General features: G+C 34.8%; 1 protein-coding gene and 1 long non-coding RNA gene across 2 annotated transcripts; both read left to right on the top strand.

Annotated features, from left to right (window-relative positions):
• The first annotated feature begins 1,125 nt into the window (after positions 1-1,125).
• Positions 1,126-1,499, top strand: LOC128132025 (uncharacterized). Its single transcript, XR_008229951.1, has 3 exons — positions 1,126-1,203; positions 1,283-1,321; positions 1,431-1,499. It is a non-coding gene; the product is annotated as an uncharacterized LOC128132025 (long non-coding RNA).
• LOC111875952 (structural maintenance of chromosomes protein 3) lies at positions 1,497-14,544 on the top strand. Its single transcript, XM_052768843.1, has 24 exons — positions 1,497-1,658; positions 1,753-1,832; positions 1,944-2,022; positions 2,108-2,250; positions 2,297-2,480; positions 2,591-2,836; positions 3,001-3,122; positions 3,240-3,384; positions 4,063-4,235; positions 4,316-4,415; positions 5,099-5,235; positions 5,307-5,511; positions 9,960-10,047; positions 10,136-10,285; positions 10,690-10,841; positions 10,928-11,119; positions 11,198-11,381; positions 11,688-11,758; positions 11,839-11,990; positions 12,295-12,463; positions 12,677-12,823; positions 12,906-13,001; positions 13,856-14,030; positions 14,354-14,544. Exons 1-24 carry the CDS (start codon positions 1,497-1,499, stop codon positions 14,542-14,544), a joined length of 3,543 nt encoding a protein of 1,180 aa, XP_052624803.1.
• The last annotated feature ends 1,991 nt before the right edge of the window (positions 14,545-16,535 follow it).

The raw sequence follows: 16,535 nt of genomic DNA, 5'->3' as shown, positions 1-16,535 counted from the left end.
CAAAAAAACGGTCCGGTCCGGTCCACCGGTCCGAATGCTCACCATTAACTAAATCTACATTGTAAAAATCAAGGATTTCAAGAAAATTCCAAATTTAGTACTCAAGGTCAACATTCAAAAGTGCTTGTTCGATTATTACTACCTAGTGTTATATATAAAACTTAATTAACACATGATATGATAAAAATAAGTTATATAAACAATAATAATAGTAATAATAAATGCTGATAATATATAATAATCGATAATTTATACGTATTGAGACAAAATAATGTTGCTTTCTTATTTGAAATTTGGTAAGCGGATATGAAAATTGATAAGTAAAGGATTAGGATGGCCCTATTTTTATCTAAAATCTTTTCTCTCCTAAATATACGTAGTTAGACGTTCAAAGTTTGCACTGGATTCGGTTCTCTACATGCAGAGGGAGGAAAAATAGAAAAAGAGATTGAGAGAGCAACTCGCTGAGTCAACGCTGTTATCTGCCGCTGACTCGCAGGAACGGTAAGCATTGAAGGTACGCTATCTTTTTGCCGGAGTAAGTTTTCCGTTGTTCACCCAAACTAATTGTCAAACATACAGCCTAATATATACTTGCGATTAATTAAGAAGAATTGTTGCTTAATTGCCTGCTTGATCCAGATACTTTTAAAGTAAATATCTTAGCATTATCTGTTCAAGACTTGGGGCATTTTACCTCTGATATTCAATTTCTTTAGACGATCTTATGCTAAATTTAGTATCAAAAATGGTGCTGTATGCTAAATTTCGTATACTGTAAGATTAATTGTACGTTTGTGTTGATTTGAGTCCAAAATTAAGTCGCATGCTATATATGCAATCCAATAATTTTCAATACTGTTCTGTTCAAATACATTATCAGAACTCTCATCATTTCTCCCAGTATTAGAGTCTGGGTATATATTCATATAGGTTATGTTCTCCTATGTTGACACCTTTCTCAATATGATTGATTTTCTGTAGGTTCAAACAAGCTAAGTCTATCAAAATGTACATAAAGCAGGTATTTGTCCTACTTCTTTTGGCCTCTTGGGTCTTTTCTGTTGTGATTTATTCTTTCTCCTTCTATCATCTTTATTTTAATTTGTACATGGGTTATACTGAAGGTCATCATCCAAGGGTTTAAGAGCTATAAAGAACAAGTTGCTACTGATGATTTCAGTCCAAAAGTTAACTTTGTTGGTACTGATATTTTTCCTGTTAAATATACCGTTTATTCATATTAACATAAATACATAATGTACAAGAATTTCTTCTTCAGTTGGTGCGAATGGATCTGGCAAGTCAAACTTTTTTCATGGTATGCGTAGCTCAGTATTATTTTTATCTGTTTTCTTTTGGTTGTTTATGTGAGAACGAACTAATTTGAAATTACATCTCAACTTAACCTACTTAAATTGGCTCCACAGCAATTCGTTTTGTAATAAGCGACCTCTTTCATAATCTGCGCAATGAAGATAGACACACTTTCCTCCATGTATGCTCCTTGGTTACGTTTCTATGATCTCAATTCTCAACTTAACATACTTAAATTGGGTTTTAATCTATTATTTACCATTTCTCAGGAAGGAGCAGGACACCAAGTTCTATCAGCTTCTGTTGAGATTGTATTTGATAACTCTGACAATCGCATCCCCGTAAATCTTCATCACCTACATATGAACACAGTCTTCATTGCATGCATACATAACATTTTTTCTAATTTATATTTTTCTTTTTTAACATGTGAAGGTTGATAAAGAGGAGGTGCACCTGCGGAGAACAATTGGTACACAGAAGGATGAATACTTTTTGGATGGGAAGCATATAACGTGCGTTTTGTAATAGGATAGTTTATTTCCTTCTACCCTTTGTTTTTCCCTTGTTGAATTATTGTTTATCTTGTTGAGTGACATAACAAAGAAGGTAATGCAACATTATAGGAAAACTGAAGTTATGAGTCTCTTAGAAAGTTCTGGGTTCTCCCGTTCCAATCCATATTATGTTGTGCAACAAGGGAAGGCATGTCATCTCTTTTGTCTGGTTTTGATGTGTATAGTAAGTATCAAACTTTTATTAATAAATAACAACCATGCATTTATTGTAGATTGCATCATTGACTTTGATGAAAGATGCTGAACGACTTGATCTACTGAAGGAAATTGGTGGGACTCGAGTTTATGAAGAGTGTCGTTGCCAAAGCTTGAAAATTATGCAAGAAACTGGCAAGTGGTTCATTGTTATTGTTAAGTTGGTTGTTTCTTGTATTTGGTGGATGCTTTCTTATATGTTTTAGGAAACCAGGAAATAAGAGAAACCAGGTAATTCAAGTGATACAATACGTGGATGAGAGATTAAAAGAGTTGGATGAAGAGAAAGCAGAGTTGAAGGATTATCAGCAGCTTGACAAGCAGAGAAAGTCTCTAGAATACTCCATATATGATAAACAATTAAATGATGCACAACGGGAGTTGGATGAGGTAAAAAAAATCTTTTATATTTTGATCTATTTGGCTTTGACCAAGATTACTCTGAGAATTCCTATACTCATGTGATGATGCCTTATGTAAATATGTATCATTTGATGCAGGTGAACAAGGAGCGACATGGCATTTCCGAGGAATTAGTTAGGTATTCTAAGTCATCTGTAGAGAAAGAGGAAGAATTAGAGAAATTAGATAAGTCATTTAAAGATCTCACAAGAGAAGTTCAGGGTTTGACTCGAGATAAACAAACAATAGAGAAACAACAAACAGTAGCTGTTAAAAAGCACACAGAGGTTGATCTTGATGTCAAAGAACTTGAAGAGAAAATCATTGGGAGTACTAAAGCCAAGGTATTATTGTAACTTCTTAAACACATTACATAGACGTTTATTTTGTAAATGTGTAAGGAGTTCATGATAAAATCACAGAATCATCTTCAATTCGAGGATATGGAAAAATACTTATGGATGCTGGAAAGCTGATTTGCTTTTTGATTTAAAAATTAATGCTGCAGGATGAAGCTGAAAAACAGCTTGAGGTTCTGCATAGGGAAATCATGGAGTCCACAGAAGAGCTAAACAAAATCAGGCCTTTGTATGACAAGCAAGTTAAAGAGGAGGAGGATATCACCAAAGAGTATTTCTTCATATTTGACTCCAGATGAAATCAAATTTGTGTTCTTTTGTTTCCTTTTTTGGCTTTTCTACTCTATATCTTACTTGTTATCTTTGTGTTGAACTGTTTATGCCACAGAATTATGGAAAAGGAAAAGAAGCTCAGCATACTCTACCATAAGCAAGGTGGTGCAACCCAGTTCTGTTCTAAAGCTGCACGTAATAAATGGCTTCAAAACGTTATCGATAAGTATAACAAGGTTCTGTCCTCAGATGAGGAGCAGGTAATCATTCGCATTACAAAAATATGAATGCATGCATACATTCATACATATTGCAGAACCATGGAGTAGATGTAGATCTCGTAAGTTTTATTTCTTGAATGAAAAACTAAAATTGATAGAACTTCATAACACACAAGGACAAGGTAGCAAATAAAAAGGACAAGAAACTCAAACAAGTAAAAGAAAAATAAATGAGATCGCACTACTCTCTCTTATGTTACCCCCCAACCCACCGGGGGCATTCACTAGCTTTCAAATTTTGCGAGTGAATTTTTTTATACATACCTATAGTTTTTTCCTTCAAAGGAACCCCTATTCATAAAAAGATACATTTAGAAAAATCCTTGGTACAAAATCTATCCTTGGCATCAAGGAGAAGAGCATATTAAATAGGCATTGTCTCAGGATTTTGAGATGAAAGATTTGGGTGTTGCTACGCTACTTGAAAGTCACCTTTGAGGTTATCCTGTGTTTCAAACAAAAAGGGTTTATCTTGGAAGGATTTATACATTTAGATTTTGGTGGTTGTTAAGATTCACGTAAAAGCACTATGGGCTATATGGTCACTGTCAAGGGAGTGTTCTTGATAGTTTTTTCTTCATGCAATAACATGACATAATGTGTTGCTATTGTGAGATTTTAAATAATAACACAGTTGCCTTCTTTTATATGTTGTAGGAGAAACGACTCAATGATGAAATCGGTAAACTTGAGGGAGATATGGCAGCACAAGATGCATATATCCAAAGTCATCAAAGGGAGATAATTTCTTTAGAAACTCAGATATCAGGTTATCGCGAGGGTCTTAACTGTTACAAGTCAAAGAGGGATGAGCTTCATGATAAGCGGAAGTATACCTATGCTCCTTGGTCTTTTGGATTTTGCAGGAGTTTAATTTGATTTATCAGATGCTAAAGGTTTGACTCTTTAGGTCTTTGTGGGGGACAGAAAGCAAACTTATAGCTGAAATCGAGCTTCTTAAAGTAGAACTTGAGAAGGCAAAAAAAAACTTAGCTTATGCTACTCCTGGGGTATGTTAATAAATTAGCATATTAATTTTACGGTGAATTATATAGAATAACAATCTACTTTACTCTTGCTATCAATTTATGTACTATCCATAATAGCAACATACTTACTTTTTCTTACTGATAATATCAATGTACTTCTATTTTACCCATAATATATAGCAATGTACTATATGCTATCAATATGGCCATTGTACCTCATTTGTTGCATATTGCTATTTCAATAATGAAATGTAAAAACATTGCTATTATGGGTAAGGAATCGTAAGTATGTTGGTATTATGTGTGAAGAAAATATAAGTACGTTGCTGTTGTTTGTAAAAAAAATGTAAATATTTTGCTATTATGGATGAAAAATGTAAATTCATTGTGGTTATGGTCAAAAATAAAATTCCAACATTGATAAGAAAAGAGTAAATGACATGGCTATTGCATTCATTATGTATGCATAGATATGTCCATATTGATATATACGTACGCACATACACATGTGCATCTTTTGATGATGCAACTCTATAGAGCCCCATTGATCTCACAACTTTACTGGTTTTTAGTTTAGATTTAGTTGCAAGAGCCATTTCCCTCACCAAGTCACCAAAGCACTATGTCTCTCAGTACCCATCCTATTTCTAAGTAGATTTGGTTTAAATGTATGGTTATATTATTTTCTATCTTACAATTAACAGGATATAAGGAGGGGAATTAGTTGTGTTCGGAGAATCTGCAAAGACTACAACATTCGTGGAGTGTTCGGTTCAGTTATCGAGTTGCTGGAATGCAATGAAGATGTATTTACTGCTGTTGAAGTCACTGCTGGGAACAGGTTCGTCTATTGACGATTGTCTTTTAAATTTGCTTTCTTAGCTAATTACTTGTGGTATTATTTTTCTGCAGCTTATTCCACATGGTGGTTGAAACTGATGAAATATTTAACAAAGTGATTCGACACCTCAACACAAAGGAAGGTGGAAGAGTTACATTTATACCTCTTAACCGGGTTAAGGCTCCTCATGTCACTTATCCTCTAGAAACATCTGGTGTGAAGCCTCTTCTTAAGGAATTGAAATATCACCCTAAGTATGATCAAGCATTTTCTCAGGTTAGCAATTTTTCCATTAATTTTTCTGTTTTTGATGATGTGATGATTGCTATCATCACATCATCTCTTTGTGCCATTATACCTCCTTTGATTTAAAATGTTGAAGGTCAACCTCATTTCTGTTATACTTATGGTTGTGGTCTAGCATTCAAATGGTTTTTTAGAGTAAAACTTAATTCCATTCCATGGTCCAACATGTCTTCTCCTTTCTTGATAGAACTTTTACCATGGCGTAGCATTCAAATGATTTTTTAGATTAAAGTCCTCCTCTTAAAGTTGACACATCTTTTACCATATCCAGGACACAAAAAACTGGTATATTTAGCATTATAGCTTTTATAAATAGTTACCATTATAAAGCATATATTCACTTCCATGATTTAAGTCAACAGTTATCCCATATTGTACTGGTTTATGAATAGTATTTATCCCCTGAAAGTTTTTAAGTCGGACAACGAAGTTTTGTTTGTTTAAATAAATGGATTTTAATACATTGTTTATATATTTAATTAATATATGATAGTTACATTATGTTTCAAAATGTGTTATTGGAGAGAGTCCCTGATATAACTGCCTGTTTTTATTATGTCCGCCGGCCATAGGCCCACTTATAGCCTACTTTAGCGCTTTTATTGCATATAATGTAAATTTAGGGTCCACCTCTAGCCAGTTATAAACATCAGATCGGTTTAGATTAGGCTTATCATTCCATAGGTCCACAACCATTAATTACAAGTCTGTTAATTTACACTAGGTGCAAGCAAAAAGAAAAGACCCAAACAAGATAACCATCAGAATAAGAATGACTATATACAATTATATTGGCTAGTTTTCATACATAGATTGTCTTAGGATTAGGATAGGAATAGCACAATTTGTTAGTTTTTGTCTATTAGATTCTTATGATAATATAAATAAATGTTAGGTTCGGTATTGACTGAATAGGATAAATGGAGAAATCTCTGAATTCTGTCATCTCAATTGATACAAAGTGTACATTGCATATATATACACACACACACACACACAAATTTCCTAATAGAACCTAAGGCCAAAATTGCATTCCTTCTCACTAATATCAACTATATATAGATACAAATATTACAGTTTACCACCTTTGACTTATAGACAAGTACAAATAATATATGAAGTTATAAACATATCCTAGTCTAATATACTGCCTTTATCTAAGGAGGAGGGTTTGCGTCGGTGCAGATGCTTAGACCGGAACAAACATCGTTGAAAAGAACCCATGGTAAACCATTGGTGAAGATATCTGCAAAATTGTATCGAGAATGAACATGTAGAAGACATATCTAGAGATGGCAAAGGGGGTGGGGCATACGGGGGACCCAATCCCCATCGCCATCCCCAAATTCTCATTGCAATCCCCATCCCCGTCCCCATCCTCTTCGGGGAATATAAATAAACCTCCATCCCCACCCCCAACGGGACTAGGGATCCCCAGTAGGGAATCGGGGATTTCATTTCCTCTTTTAATATGAAAACTTTTACGTAAAGAATAACTCTAAATTTCAATTTTACCAGCATATGTTTAAAGATTTTACAAAATATTAAAATATCCATAGATTGCATACAAAATATAAACAAATTTTCTACCAAATTTAAATAAATACATAAAAAATAAGGTAGAAAAATATTATCAAAGTGACATTTGAGGTAAAATAGATAAAAGATATAGAAAAAGAATTATAAATGAGTTTAAATTAGATAAAAGAAAAAATATATATATTTTTTCAACCAAGTAAATTGCTAATGAGTTAGGTTACTTGATCAAATTTTATGTATTGTAAATTGTACTATAAATATATATTTTATATTATTTTTGTATATTAATATATATATCCGGGGCGGGTCTAGGGTCGGGGATCAGGGGTATCCCCAACCCCACTTTTTTATTCGGGAAATCCCCATCCCCGTCCCCATCCCTATCCCCGTTCAACTTGGAGATTCCCCAGTCAAAACAGGTGCGGGTTCCGGGTTCCCCATCGGATATGGTTTTTTTTTCATCTCTACACGTACGCGTATCTAGCCTGCTGCTCTTTGTCTCCAACAAAATGAGTGGCAATCCTAATGTAAATAGCACTAATGTTGTCAGAGTAAACAATAGAGGTGCGAGACGGATGGGATCCCAATTCAAGAAGAAGGTTCCTGGAGTCTAACAAAATTTTGCAACTACATTGGCCACCCCATGTATTCAGTCTCGACACTTGATCAGGAGATAGTCATCTGTCGTTTCGAGGACCAAGAAATTAGATAATCCTCAAGGTAGATGTAGTAGCCGGATGTGGAACATCCGGTGTCAGGTCATCCTACCCAAAGATCCCACGATTTGAATCATCACGCCCGTCGTCTCGAACGCTGCTTCCCTTCTCCCTCACGACAACGGCCCACTCAAAACACGTTACTATATCTGTCTTCAGCTATAAAACCGTCTCGTAACAGCCTCTTCTGTCTCGAACCTTCTTGTGCGATCAGACCTTTAGTTTTCTGCTCCCTACAACAAAAGTCACTGCCAAACACTCTGCTTCTGTTGCAATGGCAGCCCCGCACCCAAAGGCTCCTTCCCTTCGAAAGTCGACTCTCAAACCGACACCTTCTTCACCTTGCTCTGATACCAATTGTTGGTTCAGGTCCTTCAAAAATACACACACTTAAACTCACTCAAAACTCACGATGTGCACTGAAGGTGCTTTTCTTGGGCCATTTTAATTAAATCAAAGCTATGCCTTATATAGGCTTACAAACAAGAGAATAAAAAGAAAACAAAACAAAAGACTTCATGACTAAATCAACTTACTGCTATCTCACTATGCTGAAAATAAGGAAAATCCCAAAAGACTAGCTACCCTTTATCCCCACTATTTTATTTCTAATAAATGACAAGAAAAAAGAAATAATAGCTTGGTCAAGGAGAAGCCATGTAAATCTACACTTCCTTATTCAATCTTGTGCATGAAGAAAACACAAGATCCAAATGACCCACTCTAACTACCGACCTGGAGACCCGCTGACCCGTGAACAGCTATATTAACCCAACAATAGACAGTGTGTCTTTCATGTATTTGAGGATCTGTTTCAAAGCATTGAGGTGACCGGATCGAGGGTCATTAATATGCATACAAATATGCTAAATTGCATATGAAACGTAAATGTCTAGTCTCGTGAAGGTTAGGTATTGCAAGGCCTCGTCTAGGCTGCGATATGAAGTAGGATCATCAATGAGGTCCCCCGAAATCCGCAAAAAGATTACTGGTTGTATCAAGTGGAGTTTAAACTGGGTTGCAATTATCCATTTTAGCACGATGTAAACTGCCTTGGGCATATTCTGTTGAGATAAAAGAATCCACCACGTTGGCGAGTAAATGAAATACCCAAAAAATAGCTCAGTGGGCCCAGATCTTTCATTTGAAATTCCTTGGTTAACTGAGACATTAGACGAGCTTCGAGTACCGACGACGAAGTAGTAAAAATAATGTTGTCAACATACAAAAGGAAATATGTCGTGTTTGTTCCATGTCGTTAAATAAATAGCAATCGAGTGATCGCTAGAATTGTGATGAAATCCCAAACAAGTGACATAATCTATAAATCATTGGTACCAGACCCGTGGAGCATGTTTGAGACCACAAAGTGATCATTTGAGACGACGAACATGGTTAGGAAACTGCCGATTCTTAAAACTAGGAGGCTAATCCATGTAGACGGTCTCGTGTAGGTTCCCGTGAAGGAATGCATTTTTAATATCCTGGTGGTTTATAGCTCAATTATGATGCAAGACAATGCTAAGTCCTGATGGTAGCCAGTTTAACCACTGAACTGAAAGTTTATGCACAATCCACTCCTACTTGTTGTGACCTTGCCGTCACAAACTAAATGCGCCTTGTAGCACTCAAGTGACCCATCAAATTTAGTTTTGTGTTTAAATATCCACATACACCATATTATGTTCATGTCCGGAGGACGAGGAATAAGTTCCGAAGGGAAGAGATGTTGAGGGATTATTTAGGCTTTGAGTTTCCGGTCATGCTATGGGTCTAGAGATGAAGAAGATGTCTAGCTGGACCTGGACAGTTTTCGGGCTGCAATCATGCATATTAGGTCATTTAAATTTTGTTAGCTTATTTTGATACTATAAATAAGGTTTACGACTAGGCGAATTTATGTTTGATTTTGGTTAAATAAATAAATAAATTATTTTGGCATCTCTAGGGGCACAATCTACATCTCCAAAGTGGACGACCAAAACAAACAGAGATTTATTGTTTATTTATTGTTTTTAGAATTACTTTTCCGATGGATCATGTAACCTGTTTATGATCACCAAAAACCATAAACTCATCGCCAAAATACAAATATTCAGATACAGTTACATAATGTCAATGCACCGTTCTTTTTTTAAAGTTGAATTCTTGTTTTTCTCTAAGGTATTTGCTAGAACATTGCTTTGTGACAACTTGAAACTTGCTACTCAGACCGCTAGTACTCATGGTTTGGACTGCATTACATACGGAGGTCTCTCCACAGTTCCCATTTTACCCCTCTTTTTCTTCATTTTATCCTTGCCTATTTTTCTGTTAAGCTCAGTCGTCATCTGTTACAGGTGACCAAGTTAGCAAAAAAGGTGGTATGACCGGTGGATTTTATGATAAAAGATGTTCAAAGCTGAAGTTTATGAAACTCATTCGACAAAATACCTTGTCAATCACTGCAAAGGAAATCGAACTCCAAAATGTCAGATCACAACTTGATAATATCCTTTATTTGTGCATATATTTTTCTCCTCTTAAACTGATTTAAATTTTGACACTGTTTTATTTGCGAGGTGTCTTTAGTGGGGTCCCTTGTGTCCTCCGGTCGGAAAAGGAGTTGACAATTTCAATATTTGTTTTGTTTATCCTTCAAGATTGTCCCATTTCTCTCTTTCGAAAAAAAGATTGTCCCATTTCATCTTATGTTAGGCTAAGTTTGTTAAACTGTACAGCACAAACTTTGTTAGGCTATTTATTATGATGAGTATGAGGAGGGCATTAACGTCTTTTTACAGACCTGAGATCCCTCTATCCCATCTTGTTCCAACTTTTTTGGTGGGAAAAAAAATTGCAATATATATCCCAAAACCAGTCCTAGTCCCAGTTTTGACTTGACTTTCCACACTTCTAGACAAGGAAATCAATGCAATTGTTTCTGATAAGCAGAAAGATGATGCTAAGCTGCGTCACGAGAAATCAGATGTGGAACAGCTTAAGCAAGAAGTTGCTAATTATAAAAAGAACACACGGAAAATCTCCGAAGTTCTAGAAAAGAAGGTTTTTCCCAGGCTTTCCATTCCCCTCTTGATGAGTTATTTTCAGTCTTCTTTTTTAACTGTTTGGAGCATCTAAACAATATGCAGAAGAAGTTGCTTGCAAATGTAAAGACTCAAATTGAGCAGGTCAAAAGTAATATTGAAATGAAAAGAGATGAGATGGGAACAGAACTTGCTGATCACTTAACCCCAGAGGAAAAGGATCTCCTGTCACAATTGAATCCTGAAATAACAGAACTCAAAGAAAGGCTTGTAACCAGCAGGAGAACCCGAGTAGAGGTTGGCTAATAAATGTTACTAGGAGTCAGTTAAAATATAAATTAGTATGCATAATATGATTATTTTTTTAACTGATAGATTGAAACAAGAAAATCAGAGCTTGAGACTAATCTATCAACGAATCTTGCTAAAAGGAAACAAGAACTGGAGGAAGTGAAAGAGTCTCAAGAAACTGATACTTTAAATGTTGAAGCTGAAGCAAAGAAGCAGGAATTGCAAGATGCAAAAATGTTTGTTGAACAAGTGAAAAAACAGCTCAAAAGTAAGGAGCCTTAGGCGCTGCTTAATTTTTTTTTCTCTTTAGTAGTGTCTGGATAATGTTTTTTTGTAATTGGAAGAAATGACGGCATAATTGAGTAAATGGAAGGAAAAAAAATAAACTAGAGCAGATTTGAAGAAAGATGGGACTTGGGAATGCCTCCTTTCTCTGACTATCTTTATAAAGTCAAAAAGAAAAACCCATAAAAGTCATATCTCCACTAAGTTGATTAAGTCATAAAGAAACAAGTTTCTAATATAATTGATAGGTTTCCTTATCTAGGTTTCATACTAATTTTCTTTTCACCAGGAGTATGTGAAAGCATAGACAATCGAAACAAGGAACTCATGAATATGAACAAAAAGAAGAGTGATTTGAAGGTAATGTATGCTTCTTAATGAGACATTGCAGTATATGTGATTGTCACTCTTCACTGGTAATACGTTTCCTTTGAGTGCAGGCTCATTTGGAGGAGTATAAAAAGACCCGCCAAAATAAAGATAAAAGAGCAGAACAACTTATTAGTAGAAAAAACATTTTACGAATAAAACAAGAAGAATATGCCAAGAAAATCAGAGGATTGGGTCCATTATCATCAGAAGTGTTCGAAATGTAAGTCTAGTATTTGAAGATCCATCTTAGTTAGCGTAACTGAATATCCTTTTATATTGGCTAAGTGGAGTGGATGAGATTGATAAGATTTCTAATATAAGGAGGGCATTTATGTCTTTTTTCACAGAAGAGAGCTCGAAGTGAGCTCTTGTACCACTTTTGGGTGTGAAAAGAAATTCAAATTTTGTCCCATTGTAATAAATCCCAGTCCTAGTCCAATCAAACGGATTCCGTCCTGTCTTATTCATGTCATGTCATGCTTAAAACTTTGTATACTTTTCATGTTAACATTGTCAAAATACAGGCACAAGTGGAAGAGCATAAAGGAATTATACAAAATGTTGCATGCGTGCAATGAGCAATTAAAGCAGTTTAGTCATGTAAACAAGAAAGCACTTGATCAATATTCCAACTTTATAGATCAAAGAGAAGAACTTCAGAAACGACAACAAGAACTTGATGCTGGTGATGAGGTAATTAGCATCCCTTTATTATGTATCCTATCTTGCTTAAATAATTATTGATGTACTAAGCAGAACTACAAAGATAGTAAGGGAAATGAGGTTTTACCATTAAGTCCAAACCTTTTACATATTTGCTCTCATTTTATTTCCTACAATTTCCTCAAGTATGCCATAAGATTTTCAGTTTTTAAAACATTATTTATCTGTGATCTTGTGTACCAGAAAATCAAAGAACTTATATCAATACTGGACCAACGTAGGGATGAATCTATAGAGCGTACCTTCAAAGGCGTGGCTAAACATTTTCGAGAAGTATTTTCTGAACTTGTCCAAGGTGGTCATGGATCTTTGATAATGATGAAGAATAAGGTTGGTATTAATCATTTTGTTATGCAGCTTTTAAATATCTGGATTTTTTAACTTCTTGCTTACGTTTTTTTTATTAAAGCAGAACGGTGACCCTGCTGATAATGATTATGATGAGGATGAGCTTCCTGTAGCTGATAGAGAGGGGCGCATAGAAAAATACGTCGGTGTGAAAGTAAAGGTATGTATTATTTAAATAGGAAACAAACTCGTCATATTATCCTTGACCACTTTAGTTCCGATTCCCTTAGGTAGTGTTTGGTAGCGGTGGAATCGTTGAAGGAATGGAACTCATCATTCCATTGGAATAAAAAGAAAATTGGTTGTATTGTCTAATGGAATGGAATAGACCATTCTTGAAGGAATGTGATTCCTTGCATATTGTTAATTTTAATTCAATCACCGCGGAGTCTTTTTATTACTCCATCGTGGAATGAAGTGAATGTTTTGCAATGCAACCCACATTTAGTTTTGTACTTATAACAACAATATAGTTTTACTTTCTAAAATTTCTACAAAATATTTTTCATCATAATCTTTTAGGATTTTGATAATTTTATTATGTTCAATATTTATTTTTGTAAATAAAAACCTCATTAATTAGAATTGAATAATGTACAAATTAGAGTTAAAAATATACATTTTAAGTACATATAAAAGAAAAAACATATGAAGATTTATTCCGTTCCTACGGGGTCAACCAAGCACTATATTGAAAGTAATGACTCACTCCAGTACCTTGCTTATTCTGTTACTCTAAAGATACCATGCCATCATTCGATTACATCCAACCAAACACACCATTAGGGCGTGTTTGTTTTTTGGATTCCCACATAATCCAACAGATAAGGAATTGGAGATTCTATTCCATGGCAGGTTTGGTTGCCAAAATTCAGTCACGATCCTTCTGAATCCATGTCTTATGGATTTTTCCCTTACCAGGGGAGAGTGGAGGAATTCAAAACGTGTGGCTGATTATGATGCTTAACTCTGACTCCTTCAGATTCCAATTCTTGTTTTGGGTTAATATTTCAGGTCTCTTTCACTGGACAAAGGGAGACACAGTCCATGAAACAATTGTCTGGAGGCCAAAAAACCGTGGTTGCATTGGCACTCATATTTGCCATACAGCGATGTGATCCAGCTCCATTTTATCTTTTTGATGAGATCGACGCCGCACTAGACCCTCAGTACCGAAAAGCAGTCGGAAGTATCCTTTCTTGTACTTGAAAATTTGCTTATATGCATTGGAAAGGACTAAAAAAGATTTGTAAAGCTATTTTTCTTAATGAGGATGAAGATTCACAGGTTTTGCCTAGACGAGAAATTGATATTGAGTCTTTGTGCCACCTTTTTGGGCGGAAAAAATATTGCAGTAATTGTCACATTCACATACGTCCCCGTCCGAGTCCAATGCATACCAAACACAGTACAAAACCATTTGTCCGTAATGCTAGCAAGTTGAAAAGATTATGGGCCTTGACTTTTTTCCTCGTTTTTATATTGTTTCTATTCTTGACAACTTGTTTGTAGATATGGTTCGTCGTGTGGCAGATATGGCAAATACACAATTCATTACAACAACATTCAGGCCCGAACTCGTGAGATTTGCTAGCAAGATATATTGTGTGACACATAAAAACCATGTTAGTCGTGTAAATGTTGTCACCGTGGAAGAAGCGTTGGATTTCATTGAGCATGACCAATCACATAATGCCGAATGAGGTAGGCCAAGAAAATTTTCACGTTTTGTTTCTTTATATCATTCATAAACTTGTAATCTCACAAAAATAGTTTTTAAACCTTAGATTATCTTTATTCTCAACCTAGCCCCAGCCAATCTTTCATCAAGAAGTTACCCTCTTTCTCATCCACATATACAATGTTTAATCCCAACCCAATTTCAGTTTTTCCTTGGTTCAATTAGCAACCTGACCCGACCTTCTAATTATAAAAAATTCATATATTATTAATTTTTTGTTCTCTTAATATTATAAGAATATAGATGTAAAATTATATCATTCCAAAACAAACTACAAATAAAATTTACAAATTTTGAGAAAATGTGTCGATATTAGTCTTTATCTGTAAATGAAAAGATTTAAGAATTTTGGTGGATTTTATTTTTCTAAATAAAAATAAAGTCTGGTTTACTACTAGAGTAGTTTTCTTCAAAAATAAACATTAAGCATCCAATAAGAATTTACATGTGTTAAACGGACAGACCAACCTTAGCAACCCAAGGTTGGTTGAACAACCTAATCAGCCATATTCAATTTCTCTTTGTGTTTTTTATTCGATTTTATCTTTTGTCTAACATAATCATACTACTGTATACATACATACATATATATATATATATATATATATATATATATATATATATATATATATATATATATATATATGCGCGCATATATATACGCATATCATGCACTTGCATTCTCATTCATACCATAAATGACAACAAAATGGCTTGCTTTGTATGCATCACATGGATGATTTCCTCGCGTGACCTCTTCACTTGGGGTTATCAGACAAGTCCTTCCTCCGTTGGTCATGGGTTTCTCCTCCCATATGGTAATGGAGGATATGAGAGGTAGAGTGGTCATGGGTTTCTCCTCCCATATGGTAATGGAGGATATGAGAGGTAGAGTGTGTAGACTCAGAATAATGGTGTTACAAGTTTCATTAGATATCATGACTTCAACACATGCATTATCATGAATATGGGTGTGACAAGTTTCATTGTATATATCATGACTTCAACACATGCATTATCATGAGATTTATACATTGCATTGAAATTTTCTTTATTTTGTTTATAACCAAAACATGATCTCATTAGGCTTTCTAGCCTAACACTTGATGTTATCAGTAGTATTTCAGGTTCGAAGAAGTAATTGATTAGCTCGACTTATAGAGTTCTGAGGCCTAAAGAGTTGATATCTTTAGAGGAATAGCGATTGAGTCGGGTTTAGCCTAAAAGGCATTACTTCTTGATCGCTTCTTGATGATACTAGACTTTTCATACTCAAGGTTTGATTTGATGAATTAGTACATGATTGTCAGGTTTGAAGATCAATTCCATTTATTCTTGGACTACTGTTTCAATCATAATTATTTAGATACTTCTATTGATTTATATCCACTCACTTAAGAGCTTAAGCCTTTGAAAACTTGTATACTTTATTTATATTTAATATTTTTGGGAAAATGGTGCCATTACATTGTACATATTATAACTTTTAGGAATGTTTAATTTATGCTGAGGGCGTGTTGAAATTTTGGCAGAAATTGGTAATCATAAATTTAAGGGTGTTATAACGTAGAGGCATGATCAGAATGTGCTAGTGGGTATGAATTGAAGTGTTTGCAATCCAATATTGCTACACTCTTTTATCCACCTAAACTTTGTGAGGAGCACTTCAAAAGATTAATAGAAAGACTCCTGTAGCTGACCGCATAGCATGTTGTCCAATTTCATTTAAAAATTGAAGAGAACGAGCATTGAAGCCTCCATGCGGCGAGACCATTTTTGTAAATGTCTTACACACAACAACCATTTTCGTAATCTTGTCTTATATAGGGTGCATTTATGTAACTTTCTTACATGGGGACCATTTCTATAAATTTCTTGTACACAGAAGAAAAAATTATAACTTCATTTATTTTCTACATAGGGACCATTTCTGTAATTTTGTCTTAGATGGTA

Source organism: Lactuca sativa, chromosome 2 (genome assembly GCF_002870075.4).
Source record: "Lactuca sativa cultivar Salinas chromosome 2, Lsat_Salinas_v11, whole genome shotgun sequence".
Taxonomy (NCBI): domain Eukaryota; kingdom Viridiplantae; phylum Streptophyta; class Magnoliopsida; order Asterales; family Asteraceae; genus Lactuca; species Lactuca sativa.
This window is presented reverse-complemented; position numbering and strand designations above follow the sequence as displayed.